Genomic DNA, 24560 nt, shown 5'->3' with positions numbered 1-24560 from the left:
TGGCAATCATGCGATTAATCGCGATTACATTTTTTAATTGATTGACAGCCCTAGTTTAAAGTGCTGGAAAAGAGAGAGTTAAAAGTTTCTGTTGCAATATCAAGTTCTTCTAAGCTATCCGGGATGCTGAGATGATGAAACTGATTAGGAAGATTATTGATAAAGCAATCTTTAGTAGCAGAAGTGATAGGTCTAACATATTTATAAAACGGCTTTGCAGCCTTGGCTAAATGTAATTTACACAAGACTAGATAATGATCTGAGATGTCATTGCTCTGCTGCAGTATTTCAACGGCATCAACATCTATTCCATGTGATAGTATTAGATCTAGAGTATGATTACGGCAATGAGTAGGTCCTGACACGTGTTGTCTAACTCCAATTGAGTTTACAATGTCTTTAAATGTCAATCCCAATGCATCTTTTTCATTATATATGTGTATATTAAAATCACCAACAATTAGTACTTTATCTGCAGCCAATACTAATTCTGATGGAAAGTCAGCAAATTCTTTGATAAAGTCTGGATGGTGCCCTGGTGGCCTGTATAGAGTAGCCAGCAGAATTTTCAAACCTGATTTATCGTTTACACTATATTTTTTTACATTAAGCACCAACACTTCAAAAGAATTATATTTAAAACTAGATTTCTTAGTGGTTTTGAAAATATTACTATAAATTACAGCAACACCTCCTCATTTGCGTTTCAGACGAGGTTCATGTTTATAACCGTAATCTTGTGGGGTTGACTCATTTAAAGCAATGTAATCGTTTGGTTTTAGCCAGGTTTCTGTCAAACACAGCACATCTAGGTTATAATCTGTAATCATATCATTAACTATTAGCGCTTTTGAAGTAAGAGATCGAATATTCAGCAACCCAAGCTTTATCATTTGCTCATCCGTATTATATCTGTTTTTTATTTGTTGAACATCAATTAAATTTTTAACCTTAGATGGGTTTGAAAGTTTTTTGGATTTCCAAGTTCGGGGAACAGACACAGTCTCTATATGATGATATCTAGGTGAAAGAGTCTCTATGTGATGGGATTTATCTGACCTTGGTGACGTGAGGCCGCTAGCAGACGGTCGGTTAAGTCAGTCTGTCTGCTTCCTGACCTGAGCCCCAGATTGTCATGTTTTAGCTCCAAGACTATGAGCCAAATTACTAGAGAGAAGAGCAGCACCATCCCAGGAGGGATGAATACCATCTCTTTTCAACAGGTCAGGTTTGGCCCAAAAACTTTTCCAATTGTCTATGAATTCTATATTATTTCGCGGACACCACCCAGACAGCCAGCCATTGAGTGAACACAATCTACTAACTATCTCATCACTCCTGCGAACAGGAAGGGGGCCAGAGCAAATTACAGTGTGCCAGATTCTTAAATGAAGTGAAACATCTGGCCCATACCACATCCCAGTCAGGTTTAGCCAGACCATCCCTTAGACAGCTGGAATATAAGTGTATTGCAATAAAATAATTTAATTATAGATCTTAGAAACTAAGCCACTAGAGGGAGTATTAGGTTCCAGCCACAATGGATGTGGTAGTATGTTAGTGGTCGAAGGAACGCTGTGTGTATGTTATGGCGCTTTTTCACTGCATGGTACGGTACGGTTCGGTACGGCACGGCACGCTTTGGCGCGTTTCCACTGCATGGTACGGTACGGCTCGGTTCGGTACGGCTCACGTATGGCGCATTTCCACTGCATGGTACGGTACGGCACGGCTCGCTTTAAATGGTACCACCTCTGTTGAGGTTCCAAGCGTACCGTACTGATACTAAATGTGACGTGAAAACACTGCAGATCACTGATTGGTCAGACAGAATCGTCACTTCAGCGTCATTGTATTTGCGATACGAGACACGACTAAATCCGCTAGATTTAAATAGCCAGACAACAGCCAACGCGGTAGCACCTGTTTTTAGAGTATTTACTTGACAAAAGAAGTTAAAAAAAAAATCAAACAAGAAATGGCTGAATCGTGGTCAGTGGACGAGGTGCAGACGTTCCTCTCGTTGGTTGCCGAGGAGCGGATCCAGCGAGAGCTGGATGGGGCAATACGGAATGAAAAAGTGTTCCAAGAAGTAGCACAGCTCTTAGCCGCACACGGCTACCACCGGACCCAGGGATGTAGAGGCTAAACGCACGTAAACGCCGTTTGGGCACCTCCCAAAATTCTGAAATAGCGTTTATCCACCTCCAAAGTGCGTTTATCCACCTCTAAATTGCGTTTATCCACCTCTATAGCATATAGTTCCTAAGCCATTTTAAATGAAGCTTAGGCTATTAGTTTCATATTGTTCATATTAGTTTCAGAGGTTGTTAAACCTAAGACGAAGTCTTTTATATTGCGCTGCATTACTGTCAGTAGCCTCACGGGTTAGACCATAATAATACAGGGCTAGCCTAAGATTATCACAAATAAACAAGATTTTGATGCATATCCAAGCGTTTGTGGAGCGGAGTGTGAGCGCGCACTGCATGGCACGGACGCGCGGGCGCGAACACTTGCATTTCCCTATCAACAGTGAAACAATTAAAAATACTCTATCATTTCTGGTCATACAGAAACTAATAATACATTATTCGCAACTACTTTTATTTGTGTAAACTCGCAATAACAAGAAAACGTTGTGCTTTTGTCAAATCAAATAAAACAATCAGCCGCGCTTTCAGTCGCGCTCTGTGAACTGGAGCGCGAGAACTGAAACTAAATAGTCTATGTAGGCTAAAGCTTGAAATGTCCACTTTAAAACTAACAAATTCGAATCGAAAGCTAATACCTTCTGATTATGTAATGCGTATGAAAGGTGCATTTCTCTCTAAAGGCGCATCCGCTTAACAGCAGAGATATGTTTTTAGCCGACACTGATTTAGAAAACAATAGTTTATTAATAAACAATTAAAATGCCTCGTTATTTTTTCAGACACATTTATTATCATTAGCCTATAAATCCCCTTTCTGTAGGCTGTGGTTCCAGAGATATATGGCTCTTCTCATTCAGCACTGCGGGAATAATATCATTTCCAGGTTCTAATTTTGTCTTAGAAAAATAAATCAACAACAACAAAATCCATATTAATTTGTGAATATTTTAAATGTTTAATTAAGGTGCAAAAAGTAATAAACAAAAATTCGTCAATATTATTTTTTTTGTGCAGCATTTGCCTAGGCTACAGTTCAAATAAAAATTTTGGTGTTCAACTTTGCCTTTTAAAAATACAACAACCGTTTTTGTTTTGTAACTACGGGTTAAAAATATTTTTGTTCTCTCCGTTTTGTCATTTTGTAAACTTTATAGATTTCAACCATATTATTCCTTCTTGAGTCTTTTTTACAAGAACTTAGATTAATGTATGAATTGAATAGTGATTGTGTGACCTATGATGAGGGAACAACCAGTGATAACCTTGGTAGTACCATCAAATGATAGCCTATAGCGATGTCATCAGGATATAAATACACCGTATAAAAACTATAGAATTTATAGTTTACTCTTTTTTTTTTTACCACTACACCTCTGACCGGACCTACAGTGTAGGGAAAATAAAAAAAAAATAAAAAGTGACTACCGAGCCAGTAGAGGCGGCAACTATTAACGATCAGTCCCACCCACTTTGAAGCGGTACTAACTTCAGTGGAAAAGCGAAGCGAGCCGAACCGTTCCGCGCCGAGTCGAACCGTACCACGCAGTGGAAAAGCGCCATTTGTGGTCAGCGCTGAAAACCTATGTTTCAGCGCTGATCTCAGTCTTAAATACAAAAAAAAGAAAAAGAAAATCCAGGTAAAGAAAACTCTGAGCTTAATTCTTGAAACGATTTGATGCCTTTTTTTACAGAAAATGTCATTCAAGGTATGAATACCAGACTCAGACCAGGCTTTAAAGACAAAAGGTTTATTACCAGTACGCAGACAAGTATTATGCCACAATGGTGTTACTTTTGTGTATAAGAAGGGGCCTCCCATATTTTCTCAACTTTTTCCCATACATCAAGGGAGTACTCAACGCTTGGTCCATAATTTTTCTTAGCAAATTTAGAAACATCTGAAAAGGGTAGATCTTGTAGGCGAACCGGATGGGTCAACAACTGATTACTGCAAAACAAATTCAAAGTGTATGGCAAGGTTAAATCGGCCAGAGCGCGTACTATTCTAGAGATTAAAATTGTGTCATTGCACACTGTACGCCGACCTTTGCGTATGCGTAAAAACCTAAGCATGGTCGTGGCTCCTAAACCGTGGTGCTACGTCATACAGTGATACCCCTTTTCCACCAAGGCAGTTTGAGTGCTGGTTCAGAGCCAGAGCCTAGTTTCAAATCAGTTATTTGTCTTTCGACCCCCAAAGAACCAGCTCTGAACCAGGAAAAGTGGTTCTTAAGTAGCACCAAAACATTGCTGGTCTAGAATTGTACCGTCTGTAGCAGGCATGACTAATGGGTGTCAGAAAACAAAGTTGCGCAGCGCTGTTGTTTCCGCTTTTCCATGAGCGCCACCTACTGTCAGAGATTGAATGTGCATTTACTGCCATTTTTTTTTGCATTGTTCTGAACAGACAAATTTCATGTGAAAATTGGACTGAATTTTGTACCGAACATTTGTGTTAGTGTGAAAATGTCCTGTTCCTCATCGTGGCTGTTAGGAAACTACCTTAGAAGAGACTTGGTTGCTCAGCACATAAATATGAACTACTTACCGTGATCTCAGACTGCGTTTATGTGGTTTCTCCACTGCATGGATCTTCAGATGTAGCTTAAGGTGACTTTTAAAATAGAAACTCGTCCCGCACTGATCACACGCGTGTGGCTTCTCTCTGCTGTGGATCCTCTCATGTGCTTTCAGATTTGCAGACTGACTGAATCTCTTGTCGCAGTGTGAACACTTGTAAGGTTTTTCTCCAGTGTGAACAATCTGGTGCACTTTTAAACAGTTTGCTGTAGTAAAAGTCTTCCCACACTCAAAGCACATGTGCTCTCTCACACCAGTGTGAGTTTTCTGATGTATTTTTAAATATTGCCGCAGTGAAAAACTCTTTCCACACACAGAACATGAATGCGGCTTCTCCTTCGTATGAACTGTCAGGTGTTTCTTCAGCTCTAATGCCCTAATAAATGTTTTGCCGCATTGATCACATGAGAACGGCTTCTCTCCAGTATGAACTCTATTGTGAAGTACAAGACTATATTTGTGTGAGAAACTCTTTCCACACCGTTTACACATAAACAGCTTCTCTCCGGTGTGGACCCTCATGTGTCCTTTAAGATATGCTGATTGACTGAAACTCATCCCACACTGATCACACGTGAACGGCTTCTCTCCAGTGTGGATATTGATGTGCCCCATAAGATATGTTTTTTGCGAGAAGCTCTTCCCGCACTGATCACATGTGAAACGCTTCTCTCCAGTGTGAACTCTCATGTGCCTCTTAAGGTTTGCTTTGCTTGAGAAACTATTTTCACACTGATCACATGCGTACGGCTTTTCTCCAGAATGAACTCTCATGTGCAACTCAAGACTTTCTTTGTATGTGAAGCTCTTCCCGCACTGATCACATTCAAAGGGCTTTTCTCCAGTGTGGATCCTAACGTGACGCTCAAGACTTCCTTTGGTTGTGAAACTCGTTCCACACTGAGTGCATGAGAAAGATTTCTTGTCTCTTTTCTTTAAAAATTTCTTTTTGGTCTTTGAGCGATTTTTTCCAGGTTTGACATGATGTTCCTCCTCCACTTCAGTCAGTTCTTCACTCTCCTCGCTCTCTTCCATCAGGTCTGAAATGAAAGAAAAAAATTACATTTCAATTTAAGTACATCAAAATAATAATGAAGAGAAATATGAAGTGAAATGACATAAAAGTGAGCAGTGATGTAAAATATTACGAACTTTTTGACCCTTTAAATTGTTTTTATTATACATCCCTGAATGAGGTACATTGATCTTCCAGTTATTATTTTTAAAACATTATAGCCACAAATCCTATGTTTCTGTAGTGTTACTTCCCAGTAGCAATTAGGTGTATCACACTGCGAAGCATACCTAGATGATGTCGTAATTTTCTCAGATACATGGAAAAACCATCTAGACACGCTTACTGAAGTTTTCTGTCGTTTGGCTGACGCTTTTTTTACTTTGAACCTAGCGAAATGTTATTTTTCAAAAGCCGTTGTGATTTACTAGGGTAAAAAGGTCGGTCATGGACAGGTTCGCCCAGTGGAAGCTAAGGTTTCGGCCATTCTAGAGTTTCCAGTTCCCTTGAACGAATGAGAGTTGCAAAGATGTTTGGGAATGGTTGGCTACAACAGAGGATTTTGTAAGAATTGTTGTCTCTCCATTAACTAACCTTCTGAGTCTGTAGAGGAAGTTTATATGGAGTGCGGAGTGAGCTAATGCTTTTTCTGCTGCAAGAGACATTATGTGTAATGCCCCTGTGCTTGCTGCGCCAAACTTCAACCTGCCTTTTAAACTGCAAATAGAGGCCAGTGCAGTTCTGGGGTAGGAGCAGTTCTACTGCAGGAAGATGCATCTGGAGTGGACCACCCGGTATGTTACTTCTCCAGAAAACTCTTCAAGTGCCAGCAGAATTACAGCACCACAGAGAAGGAAAGCTTAGCTCTTCTCTTAGCTCTGCAACATTTAGAAGTTTACGTTGGAGGTAGGCGTTTCATTTTGTTTGATAGGTTAATTAGACTCCCTCACTCCCAGGTAGCTTACACGTCTGTTTGTGGTTTTGGCTTTAATCCCCTCCTGAAGCTTGAAGCGTCCTATCTTTTTGTTTTAGTCCATGGCCCAGACCAGATATTGGTACCATCTGGGTGGGCAAAACCATACCTATACTAAATTGTTTATGGGGTTAATATAAGTTAATTGTAATATGATAACCTTTCCACAGGCCCAGCTTTTTATACTTTTTTTAGAATTAGTCATTTTCCTACTTTTATGTATTAGAATTATTTTTGAAAAATACACAAACGTCCAATACTGTCATAACAGTGATCTAATATTAATCCCAAGCAAACTAAAATATATTGTACATATTAATAGGCATAATAAAGTTGATATCTTTGAATTGAACATTGTTTTGAGATGTACAAAATATAAAAGAAAAGAAAAATAACATGTATTGTCAACTCTACACTGTCAACGATTGGAAAAGCGTAAAATGTATGGACGATTTTAACAAAACGTTATTAAAATAATGTTTTCGGAACGTTCATATAACGTTATTATGCGCCCGCACCATGCACCTGTTCCAAGTCTACCTGGAATCTCTGCGAAACCAGCATAACCTTTCATCCTTCTGGATGTCCTACATTGACATAACAGAGATCATGCTTGGACTGATTCACGCTTGCAGAGAAGGCAACTGGATGCTGCATCTTGCATGCATCCGAGAAATGATTCCCTGGTGCTTCGCTTATGACAAGCTCTACTACGCCCGCCTCCTGCCCTACTACTATGCCACGATGAAGCAATTGCCTGTTGACCACCCAGATGTCCATGAGCACTTCTCACGAGGAGGCTTCTCTGTCCAGATTGGCTGGCTCATCAATAGGGCTGAACGATTAATTGCATTTGCAATAATATCGCGATATGATGAAACGCGATTTTGTAATCGCAAAAGCTGCGATTACACTCTGGTCACGTGACACGCGATCGTAAAGCAGTCTGCACTGCAGATGAAGCATCAGCTTGGCACGCTACGCATATAGGCCTGGCATAGGCTACAGGAAAGAACAGTTTGTTTAATTTATGTGATTGTGTTATAGAATCTCTTCAACGATTCAGATAATTTCAGAATCGAGTCTGAGCTTAGTTTTAAACACAGATACGTGATGACGCTGCGTGTGCTTTATAAACAACCGTATTCTGCTTGCTTCTAATTCCTCTGTGTCACACACACAAATTCGAACCTTCCGAAAAATAGTCTTTCATACAGTTCGGAAAAGTTTAAAGGGATAGTTCACCCAAAAATGAAAATTCTGTCATCATTTACTCACCCTCAAGTTGTATCAAACCTGTATGAGTTTCTTTCTTCTGTTGAACACAAAAGAAGATATTTTGAAGAATGTTGGTGACCAGACAGTTGATGGACCTCATTGACTGACATAGTAGGAAAAAAAGATACTATGGAAGTCAATGGGGTCCAGCAACTGTCTGGTCACCAACATTCTTCAAAATATCTTCTTTTGTGTTCAACAGAAGAAAGAAACTCATACAGGTTTGATACAACTTGAGGGTGAGTAAATGATGACAGAATTTTCATTTTTGGGTGAACTATCCCCTTAAGCGAATTGGACATTCGCGGGCTTCATTGCACTACTAGATCGTATGGCACATATGCGCTGTGAAATACTCGCGCTTTCACTAGCAGTAGTGCGCGGTCTCGCCCGCTGGTATTTTCCTTACAAATGCTCTATAAAGGCATCGTATGTATTTTGGAATGCAGTTGGCTTATATATTAAAAATAAAAATATGAAAACCATCGACAAAAGCTGCTTTCAATTTCAAATACTCACGCTCGCTTTGTGAAGAGCGCTCTCACATGCGGCTGTGAGGGACTCTGTCTACGTGGTTAATGTACTTGCATCTCAATGCGTTTATGACTATGAAATCCAGTGGTAAAATCACAGCTTTTTTTTTAAACGAGGGCTGGATAGGATGACGTGCAAGTCAAACGCCATTTACAAAAACAAATCAATAAAAAGGTAAAACAACGTTGTTGGGCGTTTTTGAAGTTGAAGAAGTAAAAATCTACCCTAACTTCTTGAACCAGAACACACGTGACCTTTCATCCAGATTACGTAATGTGTTTAGCATTTGTGGTATATAAATGTTTATTTTTGTTAGAAAATGGTCGATGTTTTGTTATTCCTCAGCTGGGGTCGTGTAGAGCCTTTGAAGCTGCACTGATATGTGGTTATATTTGCACAGCCTTCTAGTATGCAAGTTTTTTTCGGCATTTTTATTTTTTTGGCGGAAGCCAAAACAAATTTTTGTCCCTCCAAAGCCTTATTTGAACAGTTATTGTGATTTATGAGTGATACAACTTCATTGTCCGATTTGCGACCATCCCTTAATGATTCCTTTGAATCGATTCATTTGAATGATTTAATGGTTAAAACAACAAAACTGTCCAAAACTGAACTCACGAATCGGTGTATAATTATTTCAGAACACCTCTGAAATTAGGGGTGTGCGATATTACGATTTTTGATCGTGGACAATTAAAATGTCTCCACGATCTGCTTTTGAAGAAATATCGTAGGATCGTGCATTCTATCAGTTTGCAGTTCTGGCGCCTCCGTCTCATTATACTGTACAGCGCGACGTATATTCACATGAAATGCAGAGGAACGGGACACTGCAGTTCACAAAAGTTCATTATCTGTGCTTTAAATCCTTGCCGGTTAAACATGTCATTCGCTGCTGATGCGCTGTTCTAACGGGCGCTTTTCTGAGCGCAAACACCCGACGCCCACATGCACTAAAGCCCGTCTAACAGCGCCTGTTACTGGACTAAGTTATCTTTCGAGTATTATTGCGCTAATACTAGGGATGCACCGATTGATCGGCTGGTGACCGGAATCGGCCGATTTTCACGTGATCGGCCGTAATCGGTGACCGGCCGATCACTCTGACCAATGCCGATTTTTAAAACCGGTCAAAGAGAAGCGCGCGAGCTTCAAGCAGAAACGTCGCGTGAGCAGCATTGAATCAGGGGTTTCGGCGCCGAGACTTTTGTAGCAGCTGCTGTGACGCTGTACTACAAACGCTTCCAGTAATACTCCGGCGGCTGCAGCTGCTGTGATGCATTTACGCTGACTCGCCACTCACGGTCGTTCACGCGCCTCTCACGTTTGCCATGTGAAACTGTCGTTCACGCGCCGTTCTCGTTTACAGTGTGAATCGCTCGTTCACGCCCCGCTCACTTTTGCAGTGTGAAGCGGTCGTTGACGCGCCGCTCACGTTTGCAGTGTGAAACAGTTGTTAACCTGCAACTGGGGACAAAACAGAAATGCTTCTGTTCGCGAAGAAAAACCTGCCATTGATGTAAAAGTGATTGCAATAGGCCTGTGTGTGTGTTAGAAATATATTTATACTACAAGGCTATTTATTTTATTTGTTATTTTATATTATTTTATTGCCATTACCTATTTTTCCCTGTTTTTATACAGAAGTGTGTGCTTGGGGGGGCGTGGCTTGGCCGCAATGGAGTAAGCCGTGTTTGACGTGAGCTCCCGTTAAACCTCTATTTTAACCAAAAAACGTAAGGTGTAATCCTTCTCATGAAACAGTAAAATATTTCTAAACTCCATCGGATAGTGGAACAAATCCACGGCGGGGCCCTGATGGACACGAGGCTGAAGAAATTTAAGTATACTGGATCCTCCAAAGCAAGGCCTAACACCTCTTCGGACCAGAGTACTGCCAAGAGCCCAGCTAAAGTGACCCCGTCCTCACCTGCTTCGGGAGAGATGGACGTTGAAGGCTTGAAAGCAGAGATTCTTCTCTCTCTGAAAGCGGACATTTCGGCGGTGATAAAGTCAGAGCTGAAAAATGCTCTCGCTGATGACTTCGAAATGCTCAAGAATGAGATGAAGGCGGTGAAAACGGAGATAATAAACAACACCGCGGCGCTGAAGTCCGAGATCGACCAGGTGAAAGGTAGCATCAAGGAGGTAGAGGGGGGGTTATCAGCATGGTCAGATGAAGTGGCTACTTTACAAAAAACTGTGAGTGAGATGAAGGCAGAAATGGCAGAACTGAAAACGAAGGGTGAGGATATGGAAGGGCGGATGAGGAGATGTAATATAAGAATCATCGGAGTCCCCGAAACACCTGACTCCAGTACTACAACCTCTGTTTCAAAGTTGCTAACTGAAGTGCTACAGTTGGATAAAGAGCCGTTGATCGACCGCTCGCACCGGAGCCTAGGGCCGAAGAAACCGGGCGGGAAACCTCGCGCCATCGTTGCTAAGCTTCATTATTATCAAGATTGTGTCCAGATACTACAACGCGCGCGCACTCGGGGTCCGCTCCGTCTCAACGGGGAACAAATTACCATCTTCCCGGACTACACGGCAACTGTGGCTAAAGCTCGGGCTGCATTCACAGAGGTGAGGAAGCTGCTTCGCGACCGACAGGGTGTCCGGTACGGGATTTTGTTTCCAGCGCGGTTTCGGGTCACGTACAGAGGGGAGGACAGGGAGTTCACTGACCCGGACAAAGCTATGACCTATGTCAAGAAGAATATTCTTCCTTCAGCGGAGGCCGCAGAATGTACATGAGACTGATCTTTTCAACTGAACATAATAACGTTACCTCTGCGACCAACGGGTATGGTGAACGTGTGTTTTTTATTACTGTGCCAGATGTCATCAGGTACAAATTCATAACACAATGTTTACATTTTCTATACTGTCCCAGTTTCTTATTGGTAATAATGTCCAGCTTGAATTGTGCTCACAGGCTAAAGATACTATTTCATGTCCAGCTTAGTGTTACTACTAGTATTGGTTTGCTGCTTTTGCTTAATAGATATCCCGAGCAAAAATGAAAGACACTCTGTTTCAGTTCCTGATTATTATTATGGGTTAATTGGGTCAGCCATAGATAGTTTGCTATTTGTAAAGAGTCATTACACCTGGTGTAATGGTATTTAAGGAAGTTAATGCTGTATAGTTTTTTATACTTAGCATGATTAATATATTCTCTACCAAGAATTATAACTAAAGTTTACTGTGCATTGTTCCTAGAATTGTATTACTCTACACTTTACTATTCCTTATTTTCTTTTTGTTAGAGGTTCGACGGGAGCCCGAGGGCTTAGCTTTATAGTTCCCAATCACAAGCACTTAATGTGTGGATTTTTTTCTGAGGGCTGTTGTGATCACCTTGTTCATGTGGGTGATGGGGGGTGGGCAATTACTGGACCTATCTACGAACTGAGGCTGCTCTGCCAGACTTTTATCTTATTTTTGTTTATGTTTGTTTTTTATGTTTTTGTGTCTTTGGGTTTCATATATGGTGCTTACTTCTCTGTATACACAATATGGCCAATATAAATAATACAAGAGGTTATGATGGTTGCCCTGTTAACTTTATAAGCTGGAATGTTAAATCACTTAATCATCCTGTGAAATTTAAAAAAGTATTCTCACACCTAAAACAGCTCAATGCAGATATTGCATTCTTACAAGAGACCCATATACGTTCTTGTGATAGTTCTCGCCTGGTTAGGGGATGGGCTGGCCAGGTGTATCAATCCAATTTCTGCTCAAAGGCTAGGGGTGTAGCGATTATGATAAGTAAAAATGTACAGTTTACGGCATCTCATGTGCAAACCGATTCTGCAGGGCGATATGTCATTGTGGTAGGGAAATTATACTCGCTCCCAGTTATGTTAGCCTGTATTTATGCCCCGAACTGGGATGACTCTACATTCTTCACTAATTTTTTTTCTCGCTTACCAGACCTGACTTCACATCATCTTATACTTGGCGGCGATATTAACTGTGCACTTTCTCCTCTTTTAGATAGGAGTATTTCTAAGAGGGCATCCCTGACGAAGTCAGCTTACGCTATTCAGCTTTTCCTGAAGACCTATGGTGTAGCGGATGTGTGGCGGTTTCGTAACCCCACCTCTAGGGCGTACTCTTTCTTTTCCCCGGTGCATAAGACATATTCCCGTATTGATTACTTTTTCCTGGATAAAAGAATTCTGTATCTCACGAAAGAATGTGATTACGGGGCTATGGTCATCTCGGATCATGGTCCCTTAATCATGAAATTGGACATTCCTAATACACAATCTGCATATCGCTCATGGCGGTTTAACCCTCTGCTTCTGTCAGAGGATGAGTTTACTAAGTTCATATCGTCTGAAATTAAATTGTTTCTCGATATCAATCAAACCCCAGGGATGTCATCAACTACTGTTTGGGAGTCGCTAAAGGCGTATTTGAGGGGTCAAATTATTTCATACGGTGCAAGTAAAAGAAGGGCTAACACTGAGCGTATTAAAAAATTAGCAGATGAGATATTAGAGTTAGACAGGCTACATAGCTTTTCCCCATCAGCAGATGTAATTAAGAAACGCTTGTCATTACAGACAGAGTTTGATCTCCTGTCCACCCGGCATGCTGAATACCTTATTTCCAAATCAAGGCATGGTCATTATGAACATGGGGAAAAGTCCGGCCGAGCACTTGCTCACCAGCTGCGCCAAAGAACTGCTAATCAAACCATTTCTGAAATTAGTGATGAATGTGGTCAAAAATACACTGACAATGAGAAAATCAATTCCTGTTTCAGGAAATTCTACCAGCTATTATATACTTCAGATGGGCCCACTAACCCTGCTGTCTTAGAGGACTTTTTTAAATCCCTGAAAATGCCTTCTGTAGATGTAGAACTCTCGGCTGAACTGGAAAGGGATTTCTCAGTTAAGGAGATAGTGTCAGCAATCGGTACCATGCAAAGTGGCAAATCTCCAGGGCCAGATGGCTTCTCAACCGAATTTTTCAAAAAGTTTTCTGACCAGTTATCTCCTCTATTATTGTTAGTATTTGAAGAATCTTTAGTCACCATTTCCCTGCCCCCAACCATGCGTCAAGCAGTCATTTCTTTATTACTTAAAAAGGATAAAAATCCCCTTAATTGCAGTTCATACCGCCCTGTTTCATTGCTGAATACAGATGCAAAGATTCTTGCTAAAATGTTGGCACGTCGACTTGAAAACATTATCCCCTCTATTATTTCGTCTGACCAGACAGGATTTATAAAAAATCGTTTTTCTTTTTTCAATATTAGGCGTCTTTTTAATATCCTTTATTGTCCCACTCCACCAGATCCTGGGAATATCGAGGTCATGTTGGCACTCGACGCTGAAAAAGCATTTGATAGGGTGGAGTGGGACTACCTTTTCAAGACTTTAGAAACATTTAATTTCGGCCCTAAATTCATTTCCTGGATCAGACTCCTATACACGCTCCCAGTGGCTGCGGTACGCACCAATAATAACTTATCAACCAACTTTGAGCTGAAGCGGGGAACGAGGCAGGGATGTCCTCTTTCACCACTTTTGTTTGCCGTTGCACTTGAGCCACTTGCATTAGCCCTGAAGCAATGCCCCACCATCAAGGGGATACACCGGGCGGGTTCGGAGCATAAAGTGTCACTTTACGCAGATGACATGTTATTATTCATATCGGACCCCCTCTCAAGTCTTCCTGAATTATCGAGTCTACTCACAAAGTTCGGAAGTATATCCGGTTATAAAGTTAACCTTCAGAAAAGTGAACTTATGCCTATCTCCTCTGTAGACAGATCATTTCTTGGGTCAATCCCTTTTAAATTTAGCCCTAAAAAAATAAAATATTTAGGTATATGGGTCACACGTAACCACAAGGATCTTTATAAGGCTAATTATCATCCCCTCTTAAGTAACCTTAAAAAAGATCTTGAGCGCTGGGACCTTCTGCCTCTCTCCTTAGGAGGGAGGATCAATACGATTAAGATGAATATTCTCCCTAAGTTTTTATATTTATTTCAATGTCTTCCTATCTATCTAACAAAATCTTTTTTTTCCAATTTAAATAGTCAGATTTCATCCTTTATATGGCATAAAAAGCAGCCCAGGATTAATAAAAATATATTACAGAGGCCTCGTACAATGGGAGGTATGGCTCTTCCAAATTTTATGTATTACCATTGGGCTGCTAATATAAGAGCACTGCTGTATTGGTTGAGAAATGATTGCGCGGATGTCAATAGTACGGAATGGATGGTGTTAGAGAGGGCTTCCATTGGATCTAGCTCCCCAGCAGCTTTATTATGTTCCAAACTACCTTTCAAACAGCCCATCTCAGCCTTCACCACTAATCCAGTTGTTATCCATTCAATTAAAACCTGGAACCAGTTTAGAAGGACCTTTAATCTCACTGACCTTTCACTTCTTACACCATTGATAAAGAATCATATGTTTGTCCCATCAATAATGGATGAAGCTTTTAATGTTTGGGCAAGAAATGGAATAGGTACTTTATCTGATCTCTACATTGAAAATAGGTTTGCCACTTTTATACAATTGCAACAGAAATATGGTCTTCATAAATCACATTTCTTCAGGTATCTACAGCTTAGAGATTTTGTGACTTCTAACTCTGACTGTTTCCCGTCGAGCCCTTCTGAATCTCTGCTTGAAACGATTTTAAAATGTAAGGTTAACATAAAACAAGTAATAGGCAGAATCTATACATTGCTGAATACACATAACATGAATAGTCTTGATAGCCTTAGAATCAAATGGGAAACCGACTTAGATGAAACGATCTCAGAAGAAATATGGCAAAAAATTATACAGCGAATCTATTCTTCCTCTATATGCCTCAGACACAATGTGATTCAGTTTAAAATAGTGCACCGTCTCCATTGGACTAAGGATAGACTGTCTAGAATTAAGACGGGTATTGACCCTACGTGTGATCGGTGCAGGCAGGCTCCTGCCACGCTGCTGCACATGTTTTGGTTGTGCCCTAAGCTACACAATTTTTGGCAGTCCATCTTTGAGGCATTCTCTGGTATATGTGGAAGAACAATACACCCATCTCCTCTGATTTCATTGTTTGGTGTGGCTCCGGTGGATGCCACCTTTTCTGGGTGCCACCTAAGCATGATGGCCTTCTGCTCTTTGTTGGCTAGGAGGCTTATCCTGTTTAAATGGAAAGACGCACTCCCTCCAACATATGGCCAATGGATTAGGGAGGTCATGAGTTATGTTCACTTAGAAAAAATTAGATATACTGTAAGAGGGTCCACTAGAAAATTCTATGTAATTTGGCAGCCATTTATTTCCTTTGTAGAAGGCATGGCCGCTACTAACTTATCTATGTAACCCAATTGTGTGTGCATATTTTTTTTTTTTTTTTTTTATTTTTTATTATTATTATTATTATTATTTTTTTACTTATCTTTATTGATGCTGTCTTTTTCCTTTATTTACATTTATGTATTTACATTACCTTTATATATATTTGAATTATATATGTATGAAACTGCAGACTCATATTTGAATATGGAAATTTGCTGGGGGTCCAGTATCTGTGGGTGGGGGGCACTGGGGAGTTGTTTTGTCTGTTTGTATGGACAGGAACTAGACTTGACTATTTCATGTGTGAATTGTATATCTTTTGTTTGTTATATTTGAAAATAAAAGAGACCTTGTTAAAAAAAGAAGTGTGTGCTTGTGTGTGTTAGAAATATATTTATACAACAAGGCTATTGGATGTGAAAAGAAGGAAATGTTTTTTTTTTTCATAACACACTGTGAATTTCCCACACCAAGAGTAATTATTTGTTTGAATGTTCTATAGCCTATTCTATGCAAAATGTTCTATTAAAGAAAACATAGACAAAAAAACAGAAAAAATAAAATCGGAATCGGCTAAAATCGGTATCGGCAGGTCAAACTTGATGAAAAATCGAAAATCGGAATCGGCCTAGAAAATTGAAATCGGTGCATCTCTAGCTAATACTGTCAAATACACACAAGGTTTACATAAACAAAGTTGGTTATGTCTAAAGTGAAAGAACAGTAGAAAAAAATAAGAAAAAAAATCTGCTTGTCAAATGCGTGTAGTAGGGCTGCACAATTAATCGAATTTTAATCACGATTACGATTTTGGCTTCCCACGATCAAATTCACGTGATCATGCGATATTTTAAATGCGTCATTCTGTTCATAGAACGCTCCATATGAAAGATTTTTTTTTTTGCAAAGCCAATCTAGCGCTGGCTCCAAGACGAGCCAATAATCAGAGTTGTTCCCTGCACCGCACGGCTTAGTTTCTAGAAGTAGAAACTAGAATGTTTTGCCGGACTGGACAAAAGCGAAGCGAACTGGGAGAGATGAGACCGTGAGTGTGTCTGGGCGCGAGCAATAGTGCGCGAGAGAGACCGAGTGTGTCTGTGCGCGAGGAATAGTGCGCGAGAGAGACCGAGTGTGTCTGTGCGCGAGCAATAGTGCGCGAGAGAGACCGAGTGTGTCTGTGCGCGAGCAATAGTGCGTGAGAGAGACCGAGTGTGTCTGTGCGCGAGCAATAGTGTGCGAGAGAGACCGAGGGTGTCTGTGCGCGAGCAATAGTGCGCGAGAGAGACCGAGTGTGTCTGTGCGCGAGCAATAGTGCGCGAGAGAGACCGAGGGTGTCTGTGCGCGAGCAATAGTGCGCGAGAGAGACCGAGGGTGTCTGTGCGCGGGCAATAGTGCGCGAGAGAGACCGAGGGTGTCTGTGCGCGAGCAATAGTGCGCGAGAGAGACCGAGGGTGTCTGCGCGCGAGCAATAGTGTGCGAGAGAGACCGAGGGTGTCTGTGCGCGAGCAATAGTGCGCGAGAGAGACCGAGTGTGTCTGTGCGCGAGCAATAGTGCGCGAGAGAGACCGAGGGTGTCTGTGCGCGAGCAATAGTGCGCGAGAGAGACCGAGTGTGTCTGTGCGCGGGCAATAGTGCGCGAGAGAGACCGAGGGTGTCTGTGCGCGAGCAATAGTGCGCGAGAGAGACCGAGGGTGTCTGCGCGCGAGCAATAGTGCGCGAGAGAGACCGAGGGTGTCTGCGCGCGAGCAATAGTGCGCGAGAGAGACCGAGGGTGTCTGTGCGCGAGCAATAGTGCGCGAGAGAGACCGAGGGTGTCTGCGCGCGAGCAATAGTGCGCGAGAGAGACCGAGTGTGTCTGTGCGCGAGCAATAGTGCGCGAGAGAGACCGAGGGTGTCTGCGCGCGAGAGAGACTGCGCGCGTGTCTGCCAAGGGGGTAATCTATCCCCCGGAAACTGATTCATCCCTGGGCGCCGCCATTGGCTAGCGGACCCCCACCTGCTGTTAGCATTCCAGTGACTCCCATTCATTTTGGCGTCACTTTGACAGCGAATAACTTTACATCTGAGGCGTTTAAAGACTCAATTTGTCCATTGTTTATTTCTAAAGAAACACGAAAATGTATAAAAGGCTCCATTACCTTGTATCTTACGTTATGGCCCCGTAGAAGCAGTTTTTGTAAAAATAGGCTAACGATTGCGTCATAACCACGCGACTCTGTCGCACAAGTCGAGAAATTACCATATAGACCGGCAGAGAAGCTCACAAGCAATCGGGGGGACGTGGAGGCATAAAGTCCGATAAAGTCAAGACAGAAGCCCACAGAGAGTGATAAAGTTGCTCCTGCTGCTAGCTCATGGACAGCTAATGCTCACGCTCTCCGTCTCTGCGAGATTCGGAAGGGAATGGTTCAGATTTCTCTCGGCACAGCTACTAGAACAGTGGTTTTCAAACTGTGGGTCGCGACCCATTTGTGGGTCGCAGATTGGGGAGAGGTGGGTCGCGCAGTCACTATTGGCTGCAGCTAAATTTACGTTTCATGAATGACACACACACACACACACAAACATTTTGCACGATGCACCAATGTTAAATAGAAATCACTAAATTGCTTAGTAGTAGATTTTGAAGCGTGCGCGTGTAGGGCTGGGTACCGTGTGCGATACTTTTTAGGTACCGACCGAATTGCCTCGATACTATCGAGTGTCGAAAAATGACATGTTGTTCGGTTCCAGATTTCGATACCTAAGGAGTTAACTCGTCAACGTCAGTGCTAAAACAAATACATATGAAATGCACAACAACACACAAAGTCGCTCACGCACATACACGCAAACTCTACACACACGAGACGCGCGGAACTCTCCGCGCACAAACTCGTATGAGACGCGCACGCACAAACTCTCCACGCGCATACTTATAGACGCGAGCACACACACAAACTCGCGCATACTAGAGACGCGAGCACACACACAAACTCTACGCGCACATATTCATATGAGACGCGAGCACACACATAGTACCTTAAAGATTTGGAAAAGTGTGGGTACATTTCTCCAGGCTCGATGCCAACAGTGCGCGATGCAGTATTTGCGGTAAAATAATTGCTGCAAAGACCGGTACCACGACAAATACGATGAAGACCTTGACAGTGCACGGAGTAAACATAAGAGCAGAAAGTTGCTCCGTCTTCGAATGGTAAATAAAGAGATACCTTGTTGATCACTCTGCAGTGTTTATATTGCAATAAATAATAACCTACTGAATGTACACTGCCGTTCAAAAATGTGTTGGTTAGTCAGAATTTTTTTTCAGTAAGGATGCATTAGTTATCAAAGGTGACATTAAAACATGTGTATTTAAAAATAAAAAAAACATATGTTTTTAAATAAATGCTGTTCTTTTTGATTTTTTTATTAATCAAAGAATCATGAAAAAATGTATCATAGTTTCCAAAATATTATGCAGCAAACTTTTTTCATATTTCTGAAGGGTCATGTGACACTGAAGTAATGATTTTGAAAATTCAGCTTTGACATCACAGGAATAAATTACATTTTGAAATATATTCAAATAATATTTTAAATTGTAATACTATTTCACAATATTACTTAAGTTTTACTGTATTTTTTATTAAAACAAAAACAGCTTTGGTTAGCTGTGAGCTCTTTATAAAAAAATTGTTGTTCCTTTGTGCTTTTTTTGTTCCTTTGTGCACTGGCTAAGGAGCATGAGTCAAACTGAAAAAATAAAACCAACGTTTTTCTGAGGTAATGTCTTATGTAATCTTGTTAAAATGGATTTCATAAAATTGGTATCGAAAAAAGTATCGTTAGGACGGTATCGAAACTGAGGTATCGAAATTGGCACCGGATCGAAAGATTTTGAACAATACCCAGACCCAGCCCTATGCGCGTGCGACATGTTGTGATAACAATTTTCAGCGTCTCAGAGCGGCTCGGTTCGTTAAGCAGTTCAAGAAGAAACACGTTTACTCCAATCACTGCTCTGAATTGGGCATGAAATCACATGAATTCTAGGTCATGGGCCTACTGTCAAATAAAATTATTAGTCTATTATTTTTTTATATTCTGATTTTTTGTCATATCAAACCTTTGGCTAAGATTAGGCTTACTTAATCTTTTTCCATTTCTTTATATTTGTTCTGCCATATCTGGGTAAATCAGTTGAGGCAGCAGACAAAAACTACTTAGTATTCTTCACATTATTTCAACAGCCATTAGGCTGTTAATTCTCAAAAAAAATTATAATGTACCAAACGTTTGTATTGCAATTAAATTTATGTCATTCATACTATGACAAGGAAAAAAACTGCTCTAAAGAGAACTAACGCCTAACATTCATGCTTTAAGATTATTTGGGTGGGTCTTGAGATAGATTATTCTTGTCTAGGTGGGTCCTGGAATGGAAAAGTTTGGGAACCCCTGTACTAGAAGACTGACAGGTTGCTCACGTCACATCTACGTCGTCAAGCTCAGTTTGAGCCTGCGCAGTTCGCCTGGATATCAGGAAGTGATGCTTCTAATTGACTTCATTTTTCTCCGTTGAAACCTATGGGGGCGCAGTGTCCAGTTTATATACTGTCTATGGTGTCTGCGAGCGATAGTGCGCGAGAGACTTCAAATAACAAGAGACTTTTCAAATAACAATGACAGAATTTTATTCACTGACATCGGGATCCCGCTTACATGGCTACCTTCCAAATAAATCAATAATTTGACACAAAATATTGATTTAAAAAGGAGTGTATTGATTTAAAAACGATTGTATTGCTTCCGTGTCCATGACAACGCTCTGTTTTTAATGGCAACGGTGTGTTATCAAGAAATAACAGACTGCATTCTACATTAGAATTTAACCAAGCCATGTAATAATAGGTAATAATAATTATAACAGAAGATAATATCTCTAGTCTATCCTAATAATTATTATAAATACAATGTATATAAAATATAAATACAATTTAAAATATTAATAAATTATTTATTTTTATTTATTCTGGAGATGCACTGAATTTTGGTGAATAAGAGGACCCATTTTATTTTGATTCACCTATTTGTACATTAGCAGGAAATGTAGCACAATATGGATGTAAAAAGCTGTTATAATTAGCCTATGTGACAAATCAACAAATAATCGTGATAATTAATTGTGATCTCAATATTGATCAAAATAATCGTGATTATCATTTTGGCCAAAATCGTGCAGCCCTAGCGTGTAGACTCGTTGCGTGCAGATCTTAAAGTGACAGTAAACATAGTAAACATGCTGCTGCTTGTCCTTAAAGGGATAGTTACCCAAAAATAAAAATGCTGTCATTATTTACTCACTCACTAATGTTGTTCCAAACCTGTATTAATTTATTTCTTGTGCTGAACACAAAAGAAGATATTTTGAGGAGTGTGACTACCATAGTAGGAAAAAACTATTCTGGAAGTCTCTGGGGTACATCAACTGTTTGGTTACCCACATTCTTCCAAATAACTTTTATTTTCAACGGAAGAGGGAGACTTATTCGGGTTTGAAACGGCTTGAGAGAGTAAATGATGACAATTAAAAAAAATTGGGAGATTCTATCCCTGTTAATAAAACAACAAAATACAAAGAGCAAATCACTCACTCTTGACTAAGAACTTTAATAGTAGCTTTAATAAGAATCAATGTACAATTTATACAGTGAAGTCTATGTTGTTTTATTTTCATATTTGTTCATTTAATTACTTTTTTTTAAACGCTGTTAAATACACCAACTGTAGCTGAAAAAATAAAGTACTGTTTATTTAAAGCTGCCGTCGGCAACATTTTTTTGATCAAATTCAGTGAAATTGACACTATAATCCGACAGAACAACATAAATAAGGTGGTTTTAGAAAAAAAAAACGAGCTTCTAACTCCACCTGGAGCGTGTTATTTTGTTTTGCAAAAATCCACCGCTCCCGGATCATCGGGTGTAAACAGTGAGATCTGACTGTCAATCACAGGTCGTGCACAAATCACAGATCCCCCTCCCTCGCGCAGACGCGGACGTTACAATATCACATGCACACGACACGCCTGAAGTTCGCCTGAAGATTGTACGAAGCGTGATGGCAGAGAGAAAATCTAATAACAAGCTTCCAATTCCTTGGTTATTGCTATCTATGGATAGATTAGCCAGGGCAGCCTACCTCCGAGTCTATGGTGTTGATCGATGCTGAAGACGGACACGTTCACAGAAAATCAGGTACACACGCACTGACGATGGGCGGGTGCTCGTTGGTAGTGGGGGAGGGGCATGAGAGTTGTAAACATTCAAAATATTGTCTAAGTCCACTCAATCTGCCAGAGTTGCCGACGGCAGCTTTAATTTGTATATTAAGTTGTGTATGTGTATCTTTGTTCTTAATTTTTAATAACAAAGAAAATAATGACAAAGATTTTTTATCTACGCCACTTTGGCCTATTCTGCCATTCTTTTTTATTTTATATTTTGTTACCTCAGGCTTTGTTTTTAAAATAGGGATATTAGTTTGTCTGTAAGGCTCAGTCACTTGCAAAATTGTAAAAAAAAAACATGAAAAGGAATCGTGATAAAATCGTGAATCTCCTGAAAAAATCGTGATATGATATTTTTGCCATATCGCCCACCCCTATCAGAAATGCGAATGCAAGTATGCTTACTAGAGGTCGACCGATAGTGGATTTTTACCGATACCGATATTTAGGTTTGACCGCACGTGCCGATAATGATTACTCAAAGTAAAACAGTGCTTAACTGAAATGTGCTAAATAAAATAAATATATAAATATTAATATATTAAAATGGGAAGTTCTACAGAATGAATTCTACAGAAAATAATTTAAACATTAAAATATTTATTTTAGTTTTTTTATACATTTATATTTGTTTCTTTAGCTGTCACCTAGAAACATTTCATAGGTAACACTTTGCAAGTCCCATTTCTTAGCAAGGATGTTTTAGCTAGCTTTCATGAACTATAGGCTATGCATTATGCATTTTTTTACAGCATGAATCAATATTTAAACAAGACAATTAAGTAACTTGATCATTCATGTCAGTTCATAGTACATTAACTAAGGTTAACAGATAGCCTAAAATAAAAATGAATACTCAATTTAAAATGTATTTTTAAATGTTGAAATTATCAAACTAATGGATAATACTACAACATTTATTAACCTTATTTAATGCTAAAAATGTAATCAAAAAGAAGGCCATCTTTAAATATCTGCAAAGGCCAGAAACTACTATAAAATAGACACCAACCTGCTTGTTCCTCGTGTTTTATTGGGTTCTGGTTCACTCGAGTCCTCCTCGATCTCATCTCTTAACAAACACAATCTCCTCAGTTCAGTTGCAGCAACTCCAGATATTCCTGCTCGATTCAAAACTTCTAGTCACGTCAATGATGATGGGAATATTACAGCTTACAGGCATTTATTGACCCGATTCGAAATCTTTCTAGACTAAAAGTACATTGTTATAAAGCCAGTAGCACGACATAACATCAAGCTGTAGGCTAATGATGAAAACACGCATGACTTACCGCCACCCGCTGGACTGGAGAGTGAAGCGTCGAGAGTCTGAGGGAAAATACTAGGAGAGAACATGTTTACAGTCATTCTGTAAACACAGGGATTCAGTATAATATTTCAACTTGTATTTTTGTTTTGTTTTAAACATAATTTTCTAAATAGCCCACATCATTAGACACATATTTAACCTCCAAAAAAAAATCATATTTTCCCACCTCATACCATAAAATAAATAAAAGGTTACAGGAATAGTATAAAACAATTACACTAAATAAGGACCAAGTTCATTACAGGAAATTCCAATTACTGCAGGAATATGACAGTAAAAGCACATGTCACATAAGTATATTGACAATTGCTGCAGAAATATGACTGTATGCTACCACAAGAATATCACAGCAAACTGTACAACAAAATCCTGTGGTAAAGCGTCCCAAAAAACAACACAATAATACTACACAATTGCCACACCAGTTTTGTGTGGTAGCCTACTTTTGATGAAATGTTTATAAAGCTTTGTTAGCTTAATGTACCAGTCATTAAAGATTCATCTAAAATAGACACCAACCTGCTTGTTCCTCGTGTTTTATTCTCCTGGGTTCTGGTTCACTCGAGAGCTCCTCGATCTCCTCTTTTAACAAACACAATCTTCTCAGTTCAGTTGCAGCAACTCTAGATTCTCGATTCAAACCGTACAATCACGTCAATGATGAAGGGGATAGCTTACAGGCATTTATTGACCCGATTTAAAATCTTTTAATGTCACAGTCTTCAGAGATTCACTTTTTGATTTGCTTAAAAAAACTTGCACTTTGAAACCCGTTTTCAAAGGTTTGCAGTTTCAGGCAAAAAAATTATTGAACGTAAAAAGTTTTACGTTGAAAACGTACTGATGACATGATGAACACGTTTATGATATACAATTTGTATACAAAACAATATGTCATCTCTGTACTTTTTGCAATTAAAATAGTGCTTCATGCATCACATGAAAAAAGGAGTAAAATGATCCAAACCCCACAATAGATGGCGCTAATTCGAGCCGCCAATAAAGAAGAAGAAGATGAGTTTCAGCGTCGAGTCTTCTGAGGTGAGGAGAGCAGTTCACTTTCTCATATTTACACAACCA

General features: G+C 40.1%; 3 protein-coding genes across 4 annotated transcripts in view; 1 reads left to right on the top strand and 2 right to left on the bottom strand.

The window, feature by feature from the left end:
- The window catches only part of LOC306999562 (uncharacterized protein), an 825164-nt gene that overhangs the window by 415126 nt on the left and 385478 nt on the right, over nucleotides 1-24560 (top strand). The gene's annotated exons all lie outside the window — the stretch shown is intronic.
- LOC306999681 (uncharacterized protein) overlaps nucleotides 1-24560 on the bottom strand; it is a 110703-nt gene that overhangs the window by 30294 nt on the left and 55849 nt on the right. The window lies entirely within an intron of this gene.
- LOC306999529 (uncharacterized protein) overlaps nucleotides 1-24560 on the bottom strand; it is a 56613-nt gene that overhangs the window by 15182 nt on the left and 16871 nt on the right. The window contains exons 1-4 of one of the 2 annotated variants that reach the window (XM_079614271.1): nucleotides 24000-24096; nucleotides 23443-23519; nucleotides 23163-23271; nucleotides 4705-5776 (exon numbers count right to left, since the gene is read on the bottom strand). In XM_079614271.1, coding sequence (XP_079470397.1) covers nucleotides 4705-5776; nucleotides 23163-23220 — 1130 coding nt within the window. In that variant the 5' untranslated portion in view covers nucleotides 23221-23271; nucleotides 23443-23519; nucleotides 24000-24096. Of the gene's footprint in view, nucleotides 1-4704; nucleotides 5777-23162; nucleotides 23272-23442; nucleotides 23520-23999; nucleotides 24097-24560 lie in introns of those variants that run through there. The other variant, XM_079614272.1, reaches the window with a different exon arrangement.

The sequence above is a fragment of the Phoxinus phoxinus genome (assembly GCF_949152265.1).
Source record: "Phoxinus phoxinus genome assembly, chromosome: 1".
Lineage (NCBI taxonomy): Eukaryota > Metazoa > Chordata > Actinopteri > Cypriniformes > Leuciscidae > Phoxinus > Phoxinus phoxinus.
Note: the sequence above shows the minus strand (reverse complement) of the source record. Positions and strands in the feature narration are given on the sequence as shown.